The 25,010-nt window shown below is 41.6% G+C and overlaps 3 protein-coding genes across 14 annotated transcripts; all 3 read left to right on the top strand.

Annotated features, from left to right (window-relative positions):
- On the top strand, positions 1–4,779 carry btr33 (bloodthirsty-related gene family, member 33). 2 transcript variants are annotated; one of them, XM_069518741.1, is made up of 11 exons: positions 1–624; positions 804–883; positions 977–1,383; positions 1,491–1,612; positions 2,167–2,739; positions 2,849–2,944; positions 3,028–3,261; positions 3,487–3,628; positions 3,725–3,751; positions 3,849–3,994; positions 4,091–4,779. In XM_069518741.1, the coding sequence occupies exons 4-11, from the start codon at positions 1,547–1,549 to the stop codon at positions 4,520–4,522; spliced, it is 1,716 nt and encodes a 571-aa protein (XP_069374842.1). In that variant the 5' UTR covers positions 1–624; positions 804–883; positions 977–1,383; positions 1,491–1,546; the 3' UTR covers positions 4,523–4,779. The 2 variants fall into 2 exon arrangements, with proteins under 2 accessions (XP_069374842.1, XP_069374841.1); XM_069518740.1 differs by having other exon boundaries at positions 977–1,612.
- Positions 4,780–4,904: 125 nt separating this feature from the next.
- On the top strand, positions 4,905–17,101 carry rpgrip1 (RPGR interacting protein 1). Of its 9 annotated transcripts, none has more exons than XM_069518736.1 (32): positions 4,905–5,034; positions 5,212–5,283; positions 6,197–6,405; positions 6,677–6,730; positions 6,844–6,961; positions 7,427–7,632; positions 7,735–7,837; positions 8,104–8,244; positions 8,631–8,736; positions 8,856–8,879; positions 8,995–9,141; positions 9,240–9,313; positions 9,547–9,767; positions 9,853–9,959; positions 10,059–10,109; positions 10,195–10,374; positions 10,502–10,619; positions 11,181–11,344; positions 11,446–11,791; positions 11,993–12,153; positions 12,563–12,795; positions 12,950–13,065; positions 13,147–13,352; positions 14,089–14,145; positions 14,229–14,392; positions 14,512–14,590; positions 14,693–14,750; positions 14,964–15,058; positions 15,292–15,481; positions 15,570–15,654; positions 15,759–15,886; positions 16,777–17,101. In XM_069518736.1, exons 3-32 carry the CDS (start codon positions 6,318–6,320, stop codon positions 17,019–17,021), a joined length of 4,065 nt encoding a protein of 1,354 aa, XP_069374837.1. In that variant the 5' UTR covers positions 4,905–5,034; positions 5,212–5,283; positions 6,197–6,317; the 3' UTR covers positions 17,022–17,101. The 9 variants fall into 9 exon arrangements, with proteins under 9 accessions (XP_069374837.1, XP_069374834.1, XP_069374838.1 ...); XM_069518733.1 differs by having other exon boundaries at positions 5,212–5,314; XM_069518737.1 differs by having other exon boundaries at positions 4,912–5,034; positions 5,207–5,283.
- A 1,012-nt stretch (positions 17,102–18,113) lies between these two features.
- Positions 18,114–24,821, top strand: fam113 (family with sequence similarity 113). 3 transcript variants are annotated; one of them, XM_020095460.2, is made up of 10 exons: positions 18,114–18,244; positions 18,726–18,807; positions 19,660–19,739; positions 19,999–20,231; positions 20,326–20,476; positions 22,401–22,647; positions 22,973–23,041; positions 23,344–23,412; positions 23,951–24,133; positions 24,313–24,821. In XM_020095460.2, the coding sequence occupies exons 1-10, from the start codon at positions 18,224–18,226 to the stop codon at positions 24,459–24,461; spliced, it is 1,284 nt and encodes a 427-aa protein (XP_019951019.2). In that variant the 5' UTR covers positions 18,114–18,223; the 3' UTR covers positions 24,462–24,821. The 3 variants fall into 3 exon arrangements, with proteins under 3 accessions (XP_019951019.2, XP_019951020.2, XP_069374724.1); XM_020095461.2 differs by having other exon boundaries at positions 18,117–18,244; positions 22,973–23,029; XM_069518623.1 differs by lacking the exons at positions 18,114–18,244; positions 18,726–18,807 and adding an exon at positions 18,851–18,929.
- Positions 24,822–25,010: the final 189 nt, after the last annotated feature.

The raw sequence follows: 25,010 nt of genomic DNA, 5'->3' as shown, positions 1-25,010 counted from the left end.
TGCAGCTGAATACTCATCTCACTCTCCCATTTCCAACATGAAAGAGAACCTGTGGTGAACTTCACACTCAGAAGGTTCATACAATGTAGATGAAACACACCATTGAAAACATCACTAGGATTATTTTATATTTAATTTCTGCCAAAAATCCCTTTCACCTAAATCTTACACACTGAACCTTTAATGCTCTGATCTATAGCATCCGCCTTGCAAAGTTTTATATGGATGCAATATAATACTTTATAAAACATTTAAAAAATGTTTCTTTCAAATGTAGACTCTGTTTATTTGAAATTCCATCCCTGTGCATTGACATGCATTGAAATTTAAAGTCTGACATATAGTACTACCAACAATTTTTTGAAAATAATTCATAAAAAAGATTTTTCTTCCCTTCAGTATTATAAGAAATGGCTTTTGAACTAGTGTGTTGCAGCTATCGGCTGCTACAGTTTTCATTTCATGGAATTTAGGTTTTATATAAAGTAAAGACACATTTATCTTTGTGTAATAGATTTTTATAGTATTTGATCAATATTAAGATATTAACTTATCTGAACATATCTTTCTCGCCATTTTCCCAAAAAATGACTGTGACTCTACATGCTACAACAAAAGGGCCTCGTAAGTAAATGTATTTGTTTCTTTGATTCCACTTTTCTGAACTTTTGCTCTGAGTGCCCAGTTGATAAACGTATTCTTATTAGCTTAATTCTTATTGATATTTTAATACTATACAACTACTATATTCTATATCGTCATGGTATTGTCTTCAGTAACACATTGTGTATTTATGTCAACAGATTATGTTATTGGGTTGAACATGAAGTTGAAGTCATTGATTGAGCTGTCGGAGTGGGACATAGAGCGTGCAGTGTTAGAGGTGAGACTAACAGCTGTTTATTCTTTGTCATGTGTTGTGTGTATTTCGTTTTAATTCAAATACTCTTCAAACTAATTTTTTCATTGCGTCCAGCTCCTCAGACAATTTGGATTGCCAGAGTCGTCTGTGAAGGTTCGGTGGCCGTTAAAAAATGAGACCAAGTGGAGGAAGGAAAAGATGGAGGATGGTTCTGCACAGTAAAAGCTTATTGTCATTTTAAATAGGCTTTTCTAGGATTTTAGAGATGCTGTGATGGTTGAGGATTTTTTTGACTATGTTTTACTTTACACACTTCATGTAGATGTTATAGTCTCAGGGCTCATTCTCAAAACCATGCGTATTGTAGGATGGGAATATATCCCTGTATAGAATGGGTTATAGCTTTGTGAATTTCTGTTTATGTAACACTATTTTGATGATGTGTGTGAAGATATGCACTGTAATGTATTCCTTGAAATAAAGGAGTGGTGAAATGGTGAATGTGACTGACCTTTATTCAGGTACGTCCTTGTTTTCGCTCAATGCATTTCAACAACATGCCACAAAGAAATGCTGGACAATACAAACCCAGTTAAGCTAAAGCTTTTCTCCTCCCACATTGGAGCAGCGTGGTGGTTAAGCTCCGGAGGGGGGTAAAGTCCCAGAGGGAGTGGTAGCAGCAAAATGAGGAGGACTCCGGCTTTGTCCCGGTGTTTGCCTCAGAGGTCAACTTTCACCTCGAGCAATAAGGTAAGACCAAGAAAGACAAATGAATGTTGAAGCATTTTGATTAAACCAAACAAAGTCATTATATTGATGTTTCTGCTATGTCTTGTGCCAGACCACAGACTGTGTGCAATCCAGGTAGACTGTAAGGATGATTTAAGGAGGGAGTCATATTTGAACTCATTAGATTGTATTTCCTTGTGGGGCGTGTTGTGAATTATTTGAGCCTGGTACATTTAAGACATGCAGGATGCATAGATGGAAAGGAGCATGCATGTTAGCTTTTGGATTTTAAAGAATGTTTTCAGTTCTTGATTGAAGCTGAGAGTTCCTGAGAATGAGTGAGAAGCTGACTCATGACTGGGCCACTGGACTTTGGCCACAAGGCAGGTGTGAATTGTTTAAAGTTAATGATAAGGAAGTACAGATGGTTGTAACTGGAACAAAATTACTTTTAATGCCTGCATTAACAACAGAGAACAAAAGCTCTGAAAGATTCTGTGCTCTGTAATGTATGTTTTATGAATGTCTTTTTTAAAAGGTGATTGACATATGACATATCTGTCTTAATCTCTCAGGTCATGGCTTCCCCCAGCATCCTCCTGTCAGACATGCAGTTTCAGTGTTGCATCTGTCAGGATGTTTTCTCTGAGCCAGTCTCCATCCCCTGTGGTCACAGCTTCTGCTTCACCTGCATCACGTCACAGTGGGAAGACAGCGTTGCCGTCAGCTGTCCCAAATGTCAGACGGCCTTCGAGGGACGTCCTGAGCTTTGTGAGAACTATTTCGCCAAGGAAATGTGTGAGCAGATTCGAGCAAGAAGGCAGAAGGGCATCATGTCAACGGTGGGGAAAACCATACATTGTGATGTGTGCGTCGGGAAGCAAACAAAGGCCTTGAAGTCCTGCCTCGTGTGTCTGACTTCATATTGTGAGAGTCACCTGGAGCCTCACCTGAGAGTCTCCACCTTGAAGCTTCACAAACTGATTGAACCTGTTGCACTGCTGGAGAACAGGATGTGTAAACGTCACCAAAGGCTTCTGGAGCTGTACTGCAGGAGTGACCAGAGGTGTGTGTGCGTCCTTTGCACTGAGACCGACCACCGCTGTCATGACACCGTCCCAATAGAGCGAGAGAGTCGGGAGAAGAAGGTGAGGCCCTGACCGCCTCATTATCATTTTCATTTTGGCCTATCATAGACTGTGGCTGTGTTTCTGACGGTGATTCCAGATTTAATTTTGATCTTGTTGTGATATTCAGGCTCAGATGAAAAGGAATGAGGTTGATGTTCAGCAGATGATCCAGGACAGGCTGCAGAAAGTGAAGGAGATCAAACACTGTGTGGAGCTCAGAAAAGTGAGTTGACATCAAAAGATGGAACTAATTCATTCATTCGCAGCAGTTAAATTAGCCTAGCCCTTTGCCCTTATTGTCTGCAGGAAAACTCAAACAGGGACATTGAGGAAAGCACGGAGGTCTTCTCTGCTCTGTTTCGTTTAATGGAGAGAAGCCAGGCTGAGCTGGTGGACGCGATCCAGAAGAAGCAGATGGCGGCAGAGCAGAGGGCAGCCAGACTCATCACAGAGCTGGAGCTGCAAATCACTGAGCTGGAGAGGAGGAGAAGTGAGATGGAGCAGCTTTCTCACTCAGAGGACCACCTCCGTCTTCTGCAGGTATATATATAAGAAGTTGAATTGGAGAAGGATAATTTTCATAATTTTGCTTTTAGTTCTTGTGACAAATGTTCGGGCAATTCTTTTTACATTCATGTTGATAGAGAAATATAGCAGGAAACAGTTGGCAGTATGAAGTCATATGGGATCATTGTTTCCTGTCATATTGCCCAGTCTTATCTCTGCTTTAAAGCCAGTTCTCTCTTATTTGACTCATAATGTCAGAGGTTTCCAGCTCTGAGTCCCTCTGCCAAATCCTGCTCGGACATCATCCTCCATTCACACACATGTTTGGGGGATGTAAGGAGAGCTCTGGCCAAAACTGAGGAGCAGCTTCTTTTGGCTTTGAAAAAGATTACCGTTCAAGGTTGGTTTCTCGAAAGAATCCTCGATCTTCTGCGAACAGCACTAAAAGCAGAAATATTTGTCTCATTTTGTCTGATATATTCTTCTTTACTTACAGAGCACGAGAAGATCAAACAGTATGCAGGTACAGTTTGACAGTATAGCAAAGTCAGAGACTATATGAGCTGCCTTCGTAACAGTGAGAAACTGATTTAACATTGATGTAAACTGTATGTCAACAGCTGATGTTCGCCTGGACCCTAGGACAGCCAACCCTTGGCTGGTTCTATCGGAGGATAGGAGACAGGTCTGGGATGGAGATGTTGAAAAGAATCTGGTGGCCATACCAGAGCGTTTTGACACAGCCCGATGTGTCCTCGCCTCTCAGGTAAATAAATTGGTTGTTTGGATATTTCTCCCTGTAGGAATGTTTCGTCTTTGTGTTTCGCTCTGAGAAATAATTTGAAACCCTCTTGCTACGCAGGGTTTCACCACAGGGAGGCACTACTGGGAGGTGGATGTTGGAGTTAAGACAGCGTGGGACTTGGGTGTAGCCCAGCAGTCAGTCAACAGGAGAGGTGTGGTGACACTCTGCCCGGAGGACGGCTACTGGACTGTTTGTCTGAGGAAGGGCAGCGAGTATCGGGCATGTGCAGGACAGGCAGAACTGCTGTGTGTCACTCAGAGGCCTCAGGTCATAGGCGTGTTTTTAGATTACGAGGATGGGACAGTGTCATTTTATGATGCAGAGGCCAAGTCTCACATCTATTCCTTTACACAGTTTCAATTCACAGAGGCCATGTTTCCCTTTTTTAACCCAGAAATGAGTGACAGCGCCAACAAGAAATCACCACTCATCATCCGTTCTGTCAGTGGAGTCAAGGGAGGCCACGATTTCGATAACTTTACAATATGATGTTCCTGTTTTCATCCTGAGGTTTTTCTGTTTTAAAAAGCATAAAACTTTTTTCTGTGTCATCTCACACAGTTTGCTTCCATTTTTGGACTTTAAAAAACTCTCCTTTGATAACTCGTACAGAGATATAAGTCATACTCTTTATTGATATTTGATATTTCATTCACAGAAAATAATACTTTCACACTTGGATTATACATGTCTGATTTCTATCTTCTCTCTATCCCTCTAACAATAAACTTTAAAGTTTGCTCTTGTATATGTCTCATCTCCTCCTCCTTATTCATCTTCCCTTCACTTGTGCTCTTTAAAAAATTTGAACACAGATCATAGACCTGCTGCTTTCAAATAATACCTATTTGTAGTTTGTACAGGCCACATACTAGAACCTGACTGGTGCTAATCAGATTAGTGCAGGGGCGAGATTATCCTCGGCACAGATGGAGCACTGAGACAGACTTCAAGACTGAGGGTTGGGAGAAGGAATTGTGCCCACCTCTCTTGATTCACAGGTATGCATGCATGCACACAAACATAAGATCACTGCTAGATATCAGTTAACACTGGTGTGAATTGCTGAACACATTTCATTCAGGACGTATGTCGTTAAAGACGAAGCTAATAGGGATGTGAAAGAAGAGGGGAGGAAGGGATGAAGAGGGATTAAATCTGATATCATCCAAGCACAGGGCGGGGACACTACATGAAGAAACAGATTACAATGGACACCAGACTGGAGCAGACACATTTCTTTACTGAGGGTAAACTACTTTGGAGGGTCAGCAAACACGGGTAAGTCAAATGTTTAATTGCCATCGGTTTCAGTACTGTTGTATTATACTGCAGGAGGGAAAAGATAATGTACCACTGTTCACACAGCATAACTGTATATCAGAGAAGCCCAGGGGATTGTCAACATATGCTGAAGATGTCTTTAAAATGTATAGTCAAGATAAAACTGTTGGGGATGAGAGGTATTCCAGGGTTGAAGAGGTTATACAAAGTCAGATCTCAGTGTGTGTGTAATGGAAAGAATTTCTTCCAGCACCACGGTGATGAAAACTAGACCTAGAAGAGTGCAGGGGGGTGCTTTATCTCGCCATGTTCAAGTTTATGCATATCCACTATTAACTGTATAGGCTTCTTCTTTGGGCCACCCCTCCACAAAGTTGAATGGTAATTGGTTCTGCAGTTTTTGTGTAATGCTTGGAAAGGAGGGCTCTCTCATTATCAAAAGGAATGTGAACATTTTTTTAATTTAACTGGTCACAAGGTAGAATTCTTTTTGACTGTATCTTAGATATAAAGACCTGGGTGTCACAGAATGTTTAACAGCTTAACCAGGACAAAACAGAAATACTGATCATTGGATCAAATACTCAGAGACAGAGACTGGCCTCAAAAGTAAACACTCTGGACTCAGCCCAAGCCTGGAGGCAAGAAATGATTTTTGACACAAAAACAGAATTTTATCATCTGAAGAAATTTTCCAAAGTGAGGCCATTTCTTCTGTCTGATAGACCAATAAACATGACAAACCAGCTACGGATGATTCAAAATTCTGCTGCATGAGTGCTGACTAGGACCAACAGGAGAGAAATACTGGTCCCTTCACTGGGTGCCAGTTCATCTTCGTATTGATTTTAACAGAATTCTTTTCCATCCACTTGGCAGTGTGTAACTTATCCTGCATGGAGGCCAGTGAACCAGCAGTTGACATCAATTTGACAAACTTGCTGCGGTGACATTTGGAAGACTGGACCTTTCCGATTGGCTGAGTCCCACTGGAGGTGTGATGTCACCTGTCATGGACGAGACAGCCGGGGATCTCCCAGTCAGAGATGTGGGGCCAATGAGGGGGGGGCTCATGCCAACTGTCCCAGGTTTGTGTGCAATGGTCTGTGTATGTGAATAACAAATTATTCAATGTTCATCTTCTCTACAGTTTTTATAATTTGGAGAATTTGTCAATATCATCCAGAAAAATAATTGTGATATTCATCAGTTTAGATAATGCAGATGTTCCAGCATAGAGCAACAGAGCTGATGAAAGTGGATTGAAGGACAGGGGGGTCATTATTGTAGGTCTTTGAGAATTCTGCACACAAATCAAACTTTTGTAAATGTCGCCCTCCTGCCATTTCCCCCCCCTAGATACTCTCCGTGATGTGAAACTGTGGAAGAAGCATCATGTCATGAAGACAAAAGGTAAAACCTCCTTACAAAACTCATCACATTTCAACTGATCTTCAATGGAAGGAATACAAAAGAATATTTCCTAGTAATATAGGAATTTCTCTTTCTCTCTCCCTCTCTCTCAGATCCTCAACGCCTGTTTCGGTTTCCCAGAGAGCACCTGGAGGACCTGTGTCTGCGGCTGCAGGAGGAGAACACTGTGCTGAGGCAACACACTCGTACACAGGAACAAAGGCTGCGCAGGTAACACACATTAAAACAGAAACATTGATACATACCATATCTAGAATAGCATATCAAATTCAACACTCATGGTTATCAGTTTCCTAAATGTGTTGAAAACACCCTCTCTCACAGTGTTAAAGAAAGAGAAAAATATTCCTGGATCTGCCACCTGACCCAGTTCTGCACTCAAATTGAATGATTTCTTCTGTGACCCATACCACATCCTTTGACCAAGTTTCCTGAAAATCTGTTGAGTTGTTTTAGTGTAATCTTGGTTATAATCTAACAAACAAACAGATGTGTGGAAACATCACCTCCTTGGTGGACATAATGACGATAACACCAGATATCTGGGGCATTAGGGAACATCTCATTTGTCAAAGATGCTCATCTATGTCGTTACACCAGAATGTGAATATAAGAGATAAATGATAAAGACAAGTGCACAAATGAGGCTGATGTAATTCCTCCTCCTTGTCCCAGGATGTCCACCAGGCTAATGCGTCTTCGTCAGGCCCGTCCTGGGTCCACCGGTGTGAAGGAGAGAGACATGGAGGACACTATACAAGAGCTGGAAGCACATGTTGCTATGCTGGAGAGCCAGAAAGGGTTGCTACAGAACAAACTCAGCTTGGCCAAGCAGCACATTATGGACCTGGGGGGACGCGCACCATACAAGTTCAGCAAAGGTGAAAAAAAAAAATAATTAAGCACACAGGAGGCTGACCATTGCCTCCTCCTCTATCTCTGACCTTCCTCTAGTGTCGTCATCATTATCTTCTTTGTGACAGGTAAAAGTATGGAAGTGGAGGGCGCAGTCAGGAGGGCAGCCCAGACAGCCCCACCCCGCTATGGCCCCATGATGGATGACAACAGGGCAGAGGTGGAGAGATTGTAAGTGTCCACAGAAATGCAAACAAAAAACTTTTTTTTAAAGCACTTTATTCTCAATTCTCAAGATGACGCTCTCTGCTCAGGTCTGTGTGAATATCCACCTGTGGATCATAATAGCTACATACATTTCAGAGAGCACAAAGCCTCACACTGTTTTACTTCTAATTACACACTTGTCAACTCCTGTCTACAAAATACAGAAAAAACAATCATCACTCTCACTCCCATGTCTCAACATCGACCTGATCTCCACCTCTCCCATCCAGCAGGTCCAGTGTGACAGAGCAGGTGAAGGTGGCCGAGATGGAGCTGACTGCCCAGACCCTCAGAGACACACTGAGAGAGAAGGAGAGGGAGATCGAGGGAACCGTGAAAGAGATGAGGAAGCAGCAGGCCGACAGACACAGGTGGCTCCAGCAGAGATGACCCCAGCACTGCTATCACCACTACACCTAATGTTACTGTTGCTGCAGCACTTTTCTCAAATAGATTTTAAGCTAAAATAAGATTAGATAATCCTTTATTAGTCCCACAACAGGGACATTTGCAATGTTATAGCAGCAAGGGCAGTCATACATTTGCATCATTAAAATAATAAGTACTTATACAATATAAATAGAATAACAACTAATATATACAGTGTAAACTAAACATCTGAAGTGTGAGAATATGTATGGTGACATTTTTAAAACCTCTGTGAAGCAGCCTCTTCACTGGTGTCCTTTTTTACTACCTGTAGAGTCTTGCGTGACATGGTGTCAATGAAATGTCGGAATGTCTTGTTTTCTTTCAGAATAACCATCAGAGAGAACGTGGATCTGATTCGTCTCCAAAATCAGCTCTCAAACAAGAGCACTGCTCTGCGAGTTACACAGGAGAAGTTCAACGAGCTGCAAGAAGTAAGATGGCCGTCCTATCTGCCATTTATTCCGTAAATTAGTCAAATTAGATTCAGTTGATTTCTCTTTTCAGTACTTAATTTATTTCACCACCCAAGATAAACTTTCTTTATTTCCAGGCATATGAGAAACAGCTAGATGAGGTAAAAATCTTGCCATATACAAAAGATCAATGAATATTTTTCAACATGAGCAAAGACTTAAAGTAGATGAATTACTGGTTATAGTTATTTTGAGTGTGTAATGTTTCCATCCCAGAGTCAGAGGTCGCTGAGGGAAAGCCAGAGAGCTCTGCTGGAGAAAGTGGAGGAGCTGACAGAACAACTGAAGCAGGAGAAACAAAGCGCGCTGGCACTGCAGGGACAATTCAACACTGCTACTCTGTCTCTACAGAACCTGGACAAGGTACTGCATCTGTATCTGCATGTATCAATAAAAACAAGAGGGAACAGAAAGACGCAGAAGATCCTGTAAGAATTTTAAAAGATTTTAACTCCTTTCAGCTACAGGAGAGAATAACAGACCTGGAAGGAGAGAGGGACATGATAAAAGAAAACTATGACACTCTACTAGAGAGGTAAGAGCCTCTCAGATGTAATGCACCACAGATAATCAGAAGGCTATTTGGATGAAACCTTTGTTTTTGGAAGTGAATATGCATGCTTCTATGAGACTTCTGAAATGGTTTGGTTTGGTCTGACTGTACTGAATACTTGTCCACGCATTAGTACAACAATACCAACTCTGTACCAGTGATTTAAAGGGCAATATTTACAATAGTGCAAACAACATGCATCCTCTCTTCCCCAGTACTTTGTCTGCCCAAAGCAACCACGATGGCCACGTAGAAGTGCGCAGCGTAGTGGACCACAGGAGTGAGGACGTGGGGCCAAACGTGTACATGCTGGATATCCAGACACTGGAGGAGGCACTGAGAGCAGAGAAGGAGGAGAGAGGCAGACTGGAGCTGGAGAAAGAAAAACTGAGGCAAGAGAAGAAGATGTTAGAAGAGCACATAGAGCGAGACAGAGGTAGGAGTCTCAGTATGTTGGAGATTATTTTGCTTTACTTTTAATTTCCTAGAAAAAGCATTAATCCTGTGTTGTTTCCTTCAAGAGTTTTCAGTGATGACGGGAGACAAACGTGAGCATCTAGAGCAGGAGCTTCTCCAGTACAGAGAGCAGGTCCCTGCTCTGCAGGACAGACTGGACTCTGTAACTAAGGTCAGCGATGATGAACTGAATAATACACTCCACAACAGCTGTAATACACATCTGTCTGTTTTCTGTCCTTGTCTTGACACACTTCATCTTCTCTTCTAGGTGTTTGACATGAGTGTTGAGGAGCTCAGCGAAACTCTTTTGCAGATCAAGGTTTGTCCTCTCTTGTACCTCACTGCTTGAAAATACTGAATAAACTACTTTAAAACCTTGTGTCATGGTCTCCCTCTGTTGACAGGCATTCAGGATGCAGCAGGAGAGCAGGGAGAGTCTGCGTTTCCTCTGGGCTGATGGGAAGGTGGAGGATTTGCCCCGTGAAATGGTAAATATCCAGGCAATACATGCTGAGACTGTGCTGGAGCTACAGAAAACCAGGAACCTGCTACTGCTGGAGCATCAAATCAGCAACGACCTTAAGGTACATCAACATACACACCAAAGTTAACATGAAGATAGTGCAAATGCAAACAAGGCTGAAGTGACATCAGCACTGACAGTTTTATGATCTCGTTTCTGATTTTTCTCTTCTCTATTTTAACCCCAAGGAAGAGTTAAAAACAATCGGCCTGAGGATGGAGAGTGAGAAGGAGGAGAGCAGGAGCAGGATGGCTGGGAAAGACAAGCTTTTATCAAAACGAGCCCTTCAGATCAACACTTTGCAAGGTGTGGACAACAGATCATCCCGTATCATAAACTACAGGAGCACCTACAGAGCGCATACATCTGCCAAGGCCCAACAGTTCCCTAATGTAACCACATTTAAATTTAGCAGATCAGGATTTTTATTTCACCTAAACATGCCAGATTTTTTTTTCATCAGGATTCATGAATTATTCTCCTGGAAATCAAGAAAAATGTTGAAAATCACCCTTAAGGAAGATGAAAAACAAATCCCTGGATCCACTCCCTGATTCAAAGCTGTTTCAAAATGTAATGGCATCTGCCCTGACCCATTCCACATCATTCCACCAAATTTCTTGATGATCTAGATTTTGTCTAATCCTGCATACTAACAGACAAAACAGAAACATAACCTCCAGGCGTTGGCAAAAAATAAAGGTCAGAATTAAGTACGCTGAATGTCAGTTTTTGATTCGTTTGCTAGAACTAAAATGTTTCCATTATATACTTCTTGTGTAGACTTTCGATAAGAGTAGTTCACATTTGAGAAAAAAGTGAACTCTTCAGTTTCTCAAGTCTTTATTTTATCCTTGTGCTCTAAAGCCCAGTTAAAGGAGCTGGCATACAGCCCCAGGAAATATAAGCGGACCATACCAATACAGTACACCTGGCCAGCTGGAGACCAGGAGGTGGTACAGCCCATTGAAGATGACATGTGTTTTTCTCAGCTGAGAGCAGGGGAGTCACTGCTCGAGATCCACCTTAAGGTGAAAACTCAGACCTTTTCTCTGAACTAAATTGTTATTATCTTGACTAATTCCGCTCAGGTTCCCCAGGATGCTGATATCTGTTGTTTTTGCACCTCTAGGCTGCAACTTTCACACCAGCAGGGCAGCGGATTATGAGCAGGCTCAGTGCAGGAATGGGCAGCAGCGAGGACATTGTGACCTTCTGCACCTACGGCCTCTTGGACTTTGAGGTGCACTCCACTCCTCTTGTGTCAGGCAGTCAGCCTGACTACGGCTTCACGTCCCGCTACGCTCTAACAGCCCGCGATCTGGGCAGGCTGGGGGGTCAGGGGTCAAGGGTCAGAGTGGAGCTCCACCAGGCGTTAGGAGGTGTCAAGTTTGTGACTCATGGAAGTGGGCAGATGTCGCTCATGGGCACCATGGAGAGGAGAGGGGAGCGTGTCAGTGGACGTTTCAATATCACAGGTAAGGAATTTTGGTTTGACAGTTATCCAGGATCTGATGCTTCTTCCCCTGAAGACAGTCTAAACCTTTTACATACTGTAATACGAAGATATTCTATACCTTAATAGCCCACTTATTACCTGTGTTTGATCATCTCTAATTTATGAAAATACAGCCATCATTTCATGTCAAAACCTTTTCTTTTCTCTGTCTCTCTCTAAGGCTCTGAAGCTGAAATTGTGGGTGTGGTGGATTTCTGGGTGCGTCTGTTCCCACCTGCAGAGCCTATTTGCATTGAGGTAGAGAGACCAGCTGACAGGAGGACAGCGACACAGAGGAGTCCTGTGCATTACTCTTATGGCTGGCAAGAGACCAGTTACAAGGTAAGACAGAGGAGCACTCGGAGAGTATTCGAAAACTGAAGGGGTTCTTCCCCGGCCTGTAACTCAAATTTGTGCTTTTTAAGTTTTAATAAAAATTGGTTCAGAAGTTTTTGTGTTAAACACAATGAAACATAAAATCCTTGGTGGAGGAATCAAGCTAAAAAAAATAATTTGTCATTATAGTACATTGCAATACAAGTAGTTTTACTTATATTTTCTTCCAGTTTGTGATATTGCTTCCTAGCTGAGCATTAATAATAGATCTGAAAACTTGTTGTGGTTTTAAATTGAGCTGAGTGACTCAGTTGGTCTGGTAACTTCATGCTGACTACAAGACTCCACAAAGTCAAAGTTTTTTTTCCAGCATTTACAAGACTGTGTCTCTGACATGATTTATTAATTGTGACAGGAGATACATGACTACGGTGGAGGGATCCCCAATGAGTTGGTGGTTATGTTGGAGCGCTGTGTGGGCCTCAATGCTCGTTGGCCAGGAATGCTTCCTGATGCCTACATGACTTACAGGTTCTACGACCTGCCGCCTCACGTCTCTCAAACGGTCCAGTGTGCTGCTGACCCGGTGTTCAATGACACAACCAGCTACCCACTGGCAGTAACAGCTGATGTGTTGCACTACTTGAGGTACAGTGAATATGTATTTGAGTTGAAGTTGTTGTTAATTGAAAAGTCTTTCCCCAAATCCGTGAATGTGATTCAACATATTAGAACAGCAATTATTTTGATACTGTAGAATCCGTGTTTTGTTAATGTACTAAAAAGATTCACCTCTGCCCAGGTCTAGTAGTCTCTGGGTGTACGTGTTTGATGATGGTGATGACCAAATGCCACCAACTTATCTGGCGAAGACCCCAATCCCACTGCGAGCCCTGGCCACAGGCAGGGAGATCAGAGGTGAGGGAGAGAAAGGAAGAAGAAATACTTACCTGGAAATGATTACTGTATTCATCTCTATGTTTCTCTCTGCCCTGCCAGGTGACTATGTTCTGAGGGATCCTGCTGGGGGGCCTCGGGGCATGGTCAGGATCATGATAAAATGGAAGTACCCCTTCCTGCCAACGGCAGACGACTCACTGGGTGGACAGGGAAGACAGGACAGAGGGACAGAAAGCACTGGGACGGTGGAGAGGAGGAGAGAAGAGGAGGTGTCACAGAAGCCCATAGCCAAGCCCAGAGTAAAGGTCTTTTTTATTTCTGCTGTGTTAAAAAGTTTAGGAATTGCAATGCTCCAAGGAACTATACATTTATCTCATGTACATCCGTGAAAATAATTTATGAAGTGTTAAAAAGCAATAATAACCTGAATCCCCCTTAACAACAAATGTATTTCTAAGAAGCATTCAGTTTTCTGACATTATGTCGTGGGACCTGTGGCGTACATTAATGTGTAAATTCTATAGACTGTATATAAAGATGGAGGATATGACTGCTATACAAACGTGAAGCCAAGGCATCTTCATTGCCCCCTGGTGGCTGGCTGCAGTATAGGTCATAAATCCAGCCTCCTTGAAATAAGCAGATGGGAAACACAAATCCATTTTTCAATCATTTTAGGTAGTTCTTATCACACGGATGTGTGTTCAAGTGTTTTCCAGTATGTTTGATTTTAATTAGTTATTTGAAGCTTTAAACTTTAAGTGAAATGTCATGATTGAGAGTTGAGATTGATTTGTCATTGTTTGAGTGCATGTATCAGTGGGACCTTGCTACCACTGCTCCCCCCATTGCTCCTGTGTGCACAGACGGTCAAATGTGCAAGATGGCAGAGTTCATATCTGGGATGCTTTGGCTTCAGGGAAGGAAGTGTAGACATGTTGTCCATCGTTATATTAAGTCTATAGTTAATGCTAAAATGGATGTTTAAATATACCCCACTTCACTAGCTTTAAGTGTTGTTTTGTTGTTCTTTTGCCTCAGACTCAGCTACTCGCGCCAAGAGAAACCAAAGCAGTGCAAAGGGAGACGAAAACCTGGGTGAGATTCAAACACTTACAAAGGTTCAACTGCTGAGTGTTTTTGTAATCATTTTGTTTACTTGTATATTCATCTGTTTGCAGCCTCGGCCTCCAGCTGTCAAACAGAAAAGCTCAAAGAACGCACGGGCTGAGCCAAACACCTCTGTGAAACCTCTGGACACTCGTCAGACCACAGACAGGAAGAGATCGACTAAAAGGTCCCATCTTACGCCTGGGCCAAAACCCTCTCATTTGCCAGCTCGGACGTAAGTTGTTGATTGTTTGTTCTTTTAAAAATCTGTAGTTATATATCTGTAGTTTCTTAAATGTTTGCTGGATGAATTAAGATTAAATATTAAGAATATGTGGGAAAATGTATTTTAAGCTCCTCAGAGGGAACGTCTCCCAGGCAATCACCTGCCACTCTATCGAGGGGAAGCTCTGCCAGCGACATCAGGACTCAGGTAGGAACTCACTGTCTCCTTGTATAATAAATATCAGGTAACATTAGTGATTCAAAAGAGAATCAAGAGTGTGTGGGTTCATATCTCGTTTCTTTTTCTCAGGACCTCCTCTCTGTGGATCAGGTGTCAGAGGATGAAGAGGAGGGAAGGAGTGAGAGTGGTAACTATTCACATACACACACCTGCCTTGAGTTTCTCTCAGTGATTTGAAACCTCAGTGCTACATTGGTTAACTGAGCTGAAAAAAACCTCACATAGCAAACAATTTCATCATACAAATGACATATTCCAAACAAATGGAGCTTTAATTTGTATATCAGCCAATGGAATTTAAAATGAAATAAATCTTTTTGTCTTTTCTTTTACGACACAGCTGCTGCAGGAGACAGAGATGCCCCAGAGTCTTCAGACTCAAGCTCCTCACAAAGCGACATGATTATCATTCCTCCTAAATGGAAAATAAGAAAGGTACATTCAACTCAGTGAGGGGGAGAAAATGAATTGACAAAGGAAGATACTTAGGCTTTCGTGTTATTGTAGTTTGTCCATCTTCAGATCTGTTGTTCCAACTTTCATTTCAACAAACTGGTCAAACTTTATATAAACAGAGAGACACTAATATAATTATTAATGTGTCAGTCAGATGTCATTGTTTCGTCTGCTTCTGATGAATTTATGAGCTTAACTTCTCTGCGTTTCAGAGAGACAAGTTGAGAGTCGAGATCCTGTCCATGACGTTTGAACCGTCCTCACACGTGGCACTGGACAAGTCGGTGCAGCGTGTGTACGTGGAATATCGGCTGCTGGGCGTCCCCATGGAGACGACAGAAACGCCCATGTCTCTCCGCAAACCCACAAAGGGAGAGGAGATTCACTACAACTTCACACGAGGTGAGAGCTGGTGAGCTTTTCGTGTTTCTGTGCAGTTGTCTTCTCACCGCTCTTTTACAAACCTCAGCTCTGTCATGGTATCTCTCAGTGATCTACGTGGATGGATCACAGTCGGCTCCACTCAGACAGTATCTCTACACCATGCTGGAGGGTAATGACCCCAACCAGGGCAGGTAACACCATCTGTCTTTTGTGTATCACACATTACATCTTCTCCCTTTATGGGTACAACCAAATCACAGTATTTAACAATGTATGTCCACCTGACTCGCGGCAGGTTAAAGTTCACAGTGGTCAGTGAGCCGATGGATGATGATGAGGAGTGTGTGGACGTGGGATGTGCGTCTCTCGACCTACAAGAACTGCTGCTCACAGGAAATGATGTTCTTGAACAACAGATTGACAGTAGGTATTGGTGTTGTGTGATAGGGTTGTTTTCTTTTCTTTTTTTGAAATGAAAGGTCCATCACTTATTATTAGCCATATTTCATTCCTTTGGCGTTTAATCTGTTTTTATTCTTTAGTTATTATTCTTTCATCTATCACACATGTCACTGAGAATCAAAAGTATGAAAGAACAGTTTGTGTAATCTTACAAAAAGTGTATTGCTTATTTATTAGGCTACCATGGGACTAAAATACTAAAACTCTTAAAACTGACTACAACAACAGTGATAAACATGTGCAACAAGAAAGGTGACATCACTTTCACCTCTTCATGTTCATTACTTTGTGTGATATAGCTTTGATTGTTTCACACTTGATTATATAAGAAAACTCACAAGCAGGCTGCTTAGTAAACTGTATAGATGCTGAAAACATACAGGTGTTAATGGTCCCATAGTAAACACAGGTAAAAGCAGTGGTTTATGTAAAACATTTTTACAATGTAGTGTACGAAGACCTAGACAGGCTTCAGTTGTAGAGGACTCCCCCGAACCCAGCAAGTGACAGCACATCCCCCCCACCATAGTCTTTACTGGCTTCCAGTTAAGTCCCACATCACATAGAAACTCCTCCTCCTTACCCATAAATCCCTTGACCCTGGCCCCTCATTACCTGTCTGACCTCCTCCACTCTAATTCTACATCCTGGAACCTAGCCTGAGACCCAATGATATGACCAGGGCGTTCAGTCTTACAGCCCCCACCCTCTGAAGTTCTCCAAACTATTTTTATTATTTTGTCATATAATTGTATTCTTATTTCCTATTCCATGTTTTGGTGGATGCTCTGTCATTGTCCAGTATTGATAATGTGTAAAAACATGGAGCTCTGTGTTTCTCTTTCCTCCAGTCTTCAGTCTAGATGAAGAAAAGGAGGTGATAGGAAATCTGAAAGTGTCTCTCGAAGCAGCAAAAGCGCTGACCCGGATATACCAGGAGTTTCACAAGGAAGATGAGACCAAGAAAGAAGATGAGACTGATGAAACAGAAGAAGAAGAAGAGGAAGAAGAGGAGAAGAAAGAAGAGGATCAAGAGGAAGAGAAGAAAAAAGATCAGATACAAGTGATGGATTATGATGAGGACAGTGATTTCTAATGACAGTAAAAAGGTTCTCTTTGAAACTGTTCTTCAACATTTCCAACAGTAATGAAATAAAGAATCATTCTTGAAGGTCATTGAGGCTGTCCTTTTTTGGGGGGGGGGCTGAGGGGATGTTTTAATTTACCATTATTTAATTGATCAGAACTTAGTCTAAGTAGACAGGATGCTTGAGACTACAGAGCTATATTTTATTTTTGAAAACAAAGGTCTATCAATCTAATTATCCAAGGCCATTTTAGGTGCCAGGAGAAAGAACTTTTTATGGAAAGCTGTTTGATGCTGTCACACTGAACATTTATGTACATTTGACAACTGCAGTTTCAGTCTACAGACATTTTTTTTCCCCCCAGACTCTTGTGACGTCACTGTGACCCTCGACCACTGCGATCTAATCAATCAGTCAGGCTTGAGATATTATGTTGTAGAGGCCAAGAAACAAAATGTGACCTAATGAATTTATCGTCCAGTATTTATATAGCACTATCTTGTCTTGGTGACCATCCAAAGCACTTTACAGTACAGTTTTGCCTTTCACCCATTAGCACATTGAAGCAATGTGCAGTACTTTATCATATCACTCTGTCATTTAGGGTTTAGTGTCTTAGACAAGGACACATGTGGAATGGGAGACTGGGATCAAACCACATCAGACCTTCTGGTTCTGGTTAGTGGATGACCTGCTCTAACTCCTGACCCACTGTTGTGAACATTTGTGCTAAATTTGAAAAATTCTCTATAGAATATCTGATGATAACGCACACAAGGGAAAAATAATTTTGTGAGGTCATAGTAACCTCGACCTTTAACATGAGGTCACTGCGGCCTTGTCTGTTGATGTCCAAGCACCCGAATTGAATTAGTCGATCTTCAAGTCCAAAGTGAACGTTTGCACCAAATTGGATGAAATCTGAGCCGAACAAAACTCCAAATTTAAAATGTCAGCTCACAGTGACCTCTGACCTCTGAACGTTTATACCCAAACTGGTACACACATGCTTGTCACAGTCCTGATGATAGCGAAGCTGTATGTGCTGTTTGACAGAGGCACGTTATGTGAACAGAATTGGGGGCTGTTTGTTTGTTTGTTTTCTTCTCAAACAGACCTGGCAACCCTGGTGGAGCTCTTGAGAATAGTGACATTTCCCACAGCCAGCGAAGGCGGCACCTGATTGCGTTCACCTGTGTGTAGCGGAAAGATGGCGGGGTCGAAGAAAACTGTGAGTCACAACCTCCATGATTTGTCTTCAGCGACAAAATGAAATGTTTGATATGAACTTTAACCGGTTTGATTTTAAACACGTGTGCTGTAGAACCAGGGGCCTGTTGCTGAGGACGCTGCAGGAGCTGCAACCCACAACTTTCAGATGTTAGCAAGCTAAAATAATAATAACAGCTAAATGATTTCAGAACGACTGAACTGTTAACTTTATCTTTTAATTAAATCTGCTATTTGCCTCTTAATTCAATACACGTATGTCTTTAAAATTCAAGCCAACACTTGAGCTAATTTGCCTGGAGGAAGTTCATTTAAATATGCTAATGCTAACTGGGCATTGGCAGTTGATGGCTGAGAAATCCTGTAGCTTAGTTTTGAGCATTTAAAAAGCCCAACTCACTTCGTGTTGGCTGTTGTATTTTGCGGTTAAATGGAATTTCCCAGTTTTTTCATGAGGACATCTTCTGTGTGATGGTGAACAGAGGGAGATGATGGAGTGTGTGAGCCACCAGCAGGTCCGCCAGTTGCTCCATAACAAGTTCATCGTGGTGCTGGGAGACTCCAGTGAGTTCACATTCACCCCCCCATTCAAATAACTCATATCGAAACCTGAATGTTTGGAATGGACTGTTCATTTGTCCTGTGTAAATGCTCCAGAGCTACTTCAGAAGGATCCCCTGTCATTAGTGAGTCCTCCTCAAACAGTTCTACAATATACTACAATATACTGTCACTTTGTATTGTTTGTGTGCTGGATGTTTTAATAAAATCTATGGTGCAGAGTGAAGTTATACAAAAAACGTGTTCATCCTAACTGGTTTATCTGCAATGAAGGTTTTACAGACAATGTTTTGAATGAAATGAAGCTCAGTTTGCTTTATTACTGTTCCTGTGTGGCGCTCAAACATTTACTTAGCTGCTGTTATTTCTTCATATGTTGCATGTCAGCTACAAGCTCAATATAAAGCTCCAACATAACAAATGTTGTGCCTATATAGCAGAGTGCTGGTAGCGTGTCTATTAAAACATTTCAAATAGTTAATATTGAACAAATCGCACCTAATTTGACATTGCTCATCACTGGGCCATCTGCAGTACACATGTCAAGTGTGACACCAATAAGATGAATGGTTTGTGAGATATGCATTCAAACAAACAGACAGACAGACAGATAGATGTTTGTGGAATTAGTAGGCAGATAGATTGATGTTTGAACAGAAAGAAAAGGCTTGCGACCCATGTCATTCCAAAATTGATCCTCTCTGCTCTTGAATGAACTGACAAGCAGGTAAACTTGCGCATTTGCATGAATTGAAAACAGTCTGGTGATCTATAGTAACCCTGTAGCTGATTGCGGGCTTGTCCAAATGGATCAATTCATCACACTGCCATCTTTTCACTGTATTTTCTCCTCAGTTCAGAGGTCTGTATACAAGGACCTTGTTCTGCTGCTACAAAAGGAGAAATATCTCACCTTACAACAACTCAGGAGCAAGGCAAGGACTAACATTTACCAGGTTTATGCACAGATTTAAAAGACTGGGCTGAGTGGGAAGCACTGTAATCAAAGCCATTTGTTTGTTGCATCAGTTAAAAGCATCTGCCAACTGAGTAGGTATACATTCCATAATCATGACATGAATGTATATGTACATGTAGTCATTATAAGCTGTAATCTAAAAATAGCAACACTTTTTTGAGCATGATTTTCCTGATTTGTTAAACATGTCCTCACTCACATCTTTCTTTTTTCAGGGCGAGATGAGCTTTGAAATGGACTGCCTAGTAGAAGGTGGCTTTCTAAGCCAATTGCACAATGGAACAGATTACAGAGAGGTCCGACAGTTTCAGTCCGACCACTACCTGGTCCGCTTCTACTTTGTGACACGCATCTTCTCTCGCTACATGCAGAGCATCCTAGATGACTTCCACAATGGCTTGAAACCAGATGTAGTCATTGTCAACTCCTGTGTTTGGGATATCTCAAGGTGGTAACACAAAAGAATAACTACTTGTAGTTCCAGCATCAATTATTATAATGTGATATTGAGCTTGGTGAGCTAACAGTGTTTGGGTTTGTAGATACAAGTCCAATTGGGTTGATGACTACAAAGAGAACTTGCGTACGTTCTTTAACAAGCTGAGTGGTATCCTGCCTGAGGAAACCTTGGTCATGTGGAGCCTCACTATGCCTTTAGCAGAGAGAATCAAAGGTGGTTTCCTGGTGCCTGAGGTATGTCATCACCAAACAACTGTGTCATAAGTAGACATGGAAATCTGGCACACAGGTTTTCACTACATCTGACTGGGAATGCACATCTGATGCGTGACAGCAGTGCTGCACAACCAGTGCTCAGACGCTCAATCCACACTGACGCTAACATGTCCTCAGAACCAGCTGTTCCATCGGCAGGAGCTGAACGGGCATCAGCTGGACAAACTTCACTAGACCTAGTCACAACTTTTTTTTAAATAAGCAAAAATCAGAAAGAGAATTTTTAAGTAGCCTCCAATAGAAGTTTTCTAGATAGTATATTTTTTATTTATTGAAGATTGTTTTATTTAATTAGTCCCACTGATAGTAAGAGTGAATTCCTGATAATTAATAGACATTATTATAAATACAATTGACATGTTCACTACATCTACACGAAGCAGATTTGTGCGATTTGAAATGTATCTGAGGCTTTTAAGAACAGATGCTGCCTGGTTGCAGTGAGTGTAAGGATGGGGACAGTAAAGTGTTTATACTTTTTGTGAACTGTTGTTAAAAACCCTCTATTCTTTCTAACACCTGCAGGTTACAATATTTACAATCCTAGCAAAGCTTTTGACTGCCCCCTCCAACTTTTGTTCACACCATGCAAATATGTTTCCAGGTAGATTTTTTTGTGTCTCTGCATCTAGGGCTGGACGTTATTATCAAAACCATTCAAGATAGAAATGTTCATATTAGTTGATATTGATCATTATCACAATAAATGTCACATTGTGCGGTTTAAAGCAGTGTTTCTCAAACTTGTTCAGACCAAGGACCACTTAACCCATAATAAAACACTCACGGACCACCTAACTCAAAGTAGCGCCAAAATGTATTGTAACAGACCGATAGTTTTGTGTTCTTCATTGTTATCTGTGATTGTGTTGTGTTCAGCTGTTAAGTGTCGTTGTTGCTGAAGCACTGTGTTTTCCCACATCATTGAACGTCTCACGGGTGGGCACGTGGCCGTTTGGACCAATGGTGGGGGTGGGATGGCATGGCTGGTTCCCCATTGGCCGGTTGTCAGCAGGTTGGGGCGTGAATGAGGAAGTGTTGGGGATAAGGTGTGTGTGACTGGGAGCGCGCGGGAGCGAGCGGGAGGAGAGGTTCAGAATGTTTTCTCGGCGTGGTTACGGTCGACAGTAATCTGTGTATGTTACAGAAAATAAAGTGGAGATAAAGAGAACCGACATCTTGTCTGTTACACCAGAACACTACAGTGTGTAGTCGATGTGGTATTTTCACGTTCATGTCGAGTTTGCGGCGGGGTCTGCTTTGACGACGTCGCTGGTGTTAAACCATCATCCTGGAACTCGACGACTTTGTTTTACATGACCCGGTGCTAAGCTAGCATCCATTTTAATTCGAAGCTTTGCACAGGCAGGTTCCCGAAGTCACGGCAGGGTCACACTTATTTTTGCCGTAAAACGGTTGCGGTGTCGCTGCTCAAGTCAGACAATGCCACAAAACAAATGTTTTTTGGTTTTACATACTAGTTGATTTTATATTGATAACAACACATATATGTCGCAGGCTGTTTGAGAAACACTGAAATTAAAACAGTGACATTTTAAGTGTTTAAACATGATATGTTACTCGTCAGCTCACTTTGAGAAAGGCTGGTTTAAAGACAGATTATTGCTCCTGAGTGGAGGTTGTGGTTTTCAACTTTTTATGAGCTGAGAGTAATGAACACTTGATACAGCAAAACATTTTACAAATCTGAGGGAGATCAGTTATATGCTATCCCTCCTCACCCTGCATAAGGAATATATTGATGTATACTGAACCTCAGTTATATTGCTATTGATGAAAACTATATTGCATCAATTATTGATATTGTTTTATTGCCCAGCCTAAACTACACCATGTGTCACCTCTCCTTCTTTCACCTCAGATTGAGCACATGGCCCCCCACCTGCGTTATGATGTGATCGAAGCTAACTTCTGCAGCGGGACTCTGGCTAACGCCTATGGGATAGACGTGTTGGACCTACACTACCAGTTCCGCTTTTCTCAGCAGCATCGCACGAAGGATGGAGTCCACTGGAATGCGCTTGCCCACCGCAGGATAACCTCCCTGCTGTTACAGCACGCTGCACAGGCCTGGGGCGTCAACGTGCCCTGTCAACTGACCACTGTTGGTGAGGTTTAACACTGCATTGAAAAACAGGATATTTGGTGTAGGCATACTGCTATATTATTTTTCTCCATGCTGTGTTTATCACATGTGTATTTTATTTTTGTCAATGACTTTGAACACACTACATCGGGTATTTTATTTCATTAGGCCCAAGCTACCACTTGAACTCAAGGAAGAACTTTGATGAAATACACTTCAAACAAAGCCTTCAATCTATTTATTATATGAGCCTAGACAGACATGGATATAAACTGTAACTTTACACAACTGAGAGGAAGTGATTGTAATTGATTTAAATGATGTTAACATGACTTTATTGTTTTTAGAACATACTGAAGTTACTGTTCCTCAGCCAGTCTATGGAAAGGCTTCCAACCCTGCAGGTACAACATCAGGTGGTAATGATGTATTTAAAAACATTGTTAATGTTGAATTTATTAGTGTAGGACAAAGAAATGTGGGAAATGCATCACAATAAGCTGTAGACCTTCTGAAAATGATAAATAGCAGAGTGTATTTAAGGTTTGAAAAACTACTTATTTGTTGTGTGCATGCTTGGTGTGCGGGTGTGTGTGTGTGTGGGTGGTTGTGTTGTGTGTGTGTGGTTGTGTTGTGTGTGTGGTTGTGTTGTGGTGAGTTGGAGATGTTGTGAGAACAAAATATGGGTTTTCTGATGCATGTATTTCTGCTCTTTCAGGAGTGTGTCACGCAGGGTATGCCCCTAACTACCGCTGCCCGGCTCCCACCAACTATTTTTCCAGCATTGGTGAGGTTTACATCAAACACAAGACTTTTGCTACATGTTGTGTCCTTTTATCTGTGTGAGGGGAAAAAACATCTCAAAATACTTGCTGATACAGCCAAACTATTAATGTGACATAAAAATATTGTAGCCCATTTGTAATGCAATGTGATTTCAGAACACAAATGTCTGTTTATAGTGGGGACTTTTAAAGACAGAAACACGTTGCAGCCAAACACTTTCTGTGCTTTTACTCGGAAAAGTTTACATGCAGCAAAGTAGGAGCTTTTACACATGCATTTCTACCCTGAACTTTTCTCAACATTACCCCTACAATTCCCCGGCAGTTGAACCACACATTGCTTCACTTAAGCCTGTCTACCCCCTCGTACAAATTCAGTTTCATGTCTGATTGAGCTTATGTGTGAATAGAGCAGGTTGTCCTGTGAGTGAGTGATATGTGTTTGATGAGGTTTCTTGCTCTTCCCAGGAATCACCCTTCTCCTCAAACAAAAAACACTTTCCTGTTTTGTATATTTTTTTCCATTCTTGTCTCCAACAGAGAGAAATTACCAAAGCTACAGGGAGGAGTTCAGCAATAATTCCCTCCCCTTACACTGCTACAACTTTGAGGACAACCACCAGCAGCAACGAACATATCGCCACAGGCCTGCCCTCCCACCACAGTTTCACAGAGAATCTGTCCACAGACGCAAGTATGACCAACATGGACAGGGTGGAAATGGTAAGTGTACAATACTGCAGTGGAATTCTTTGGCTCTTCATGTTATACTTCATAGACATGTATGCTTCTCATATTTGTTTAAACAAAAGACCTCATCGGGTGATCTGGTCTTATTGAAGGTCATCATTAAATGTCAGATCCACTTCAGAGCCTGTTGACATGTTCTGTATGAATTTCAGGTTTCCACTACAGACCTCACCACAGCCACGATCGCTACAATGAGCACCATCATCAGTATGTGATGAAGAGCCGACGCAGCAGACACCACTTTGCTCCATACGCCCACCACAGACCAGATCACTACCCCAGACATGGCAGTTACTACTGAGCTGTTTAACAAGTATTCAAAGTTCAAAGTGTTACCTTCATCATCCTGTAGGATATTATTCCACAAGTCAGCAATGTTCTCTGAACCATACACAGGCTTTTAAGCAGCAGGAAGTGTTGAACCTCACTGCTCATTTCACACTCAATTTTATCTAACCCAGCGAGTGTCCCTATATGTATACAGTACCTTTTTATTTTATCATATTGTAAATTAGTTCTTTTATCAGTTTGGATTCATGTATGTTCTTCTGACAAAAAATAGTTTTTTTAAAAGTATTTTTCATATTTTTTTTTTTTACATTCTGCACTTAAAATGTATATGGTGATTTGTTCTATTAAAGCTGAAGCTAAGATTTCCGAACAGCTTTTGGATTATATAAAAAAAGATCTCTTATTATAGTTAAATTATCAGGTCAATATCACTGTAAAGATTTAGTTTCCTAAATCTGATCTTTTTGCTAGTAACAGTGTAATCCTGCTAAATTTTCAACATTTAACCCCTCAGATATAAAAACTGCTTTGACTGAGGCTTTGTTCCTAACACTAAACT

Source organism: Paralichthys olivaceus, chromosome 22, assembly GCF_024713975.1.
Source record: "Paralichthys olivaceus isolate ysfri-2021 chromosome 22, ASM2471397v2, whole genome shotgun sequence".
Classification (NCBI taxonomy): Eukaryota; Metazoa; Chordata; class Actinopteri; order Pleuronectiformes; family Paralichthyidae; genus Paralichthys; species Paralichthys olivaceus.
The sequence above is the reverse complement of the archived record's forward strand: the minus strand, read 5'-3'. Positions and strand labels throughout refer to the sequence as shown.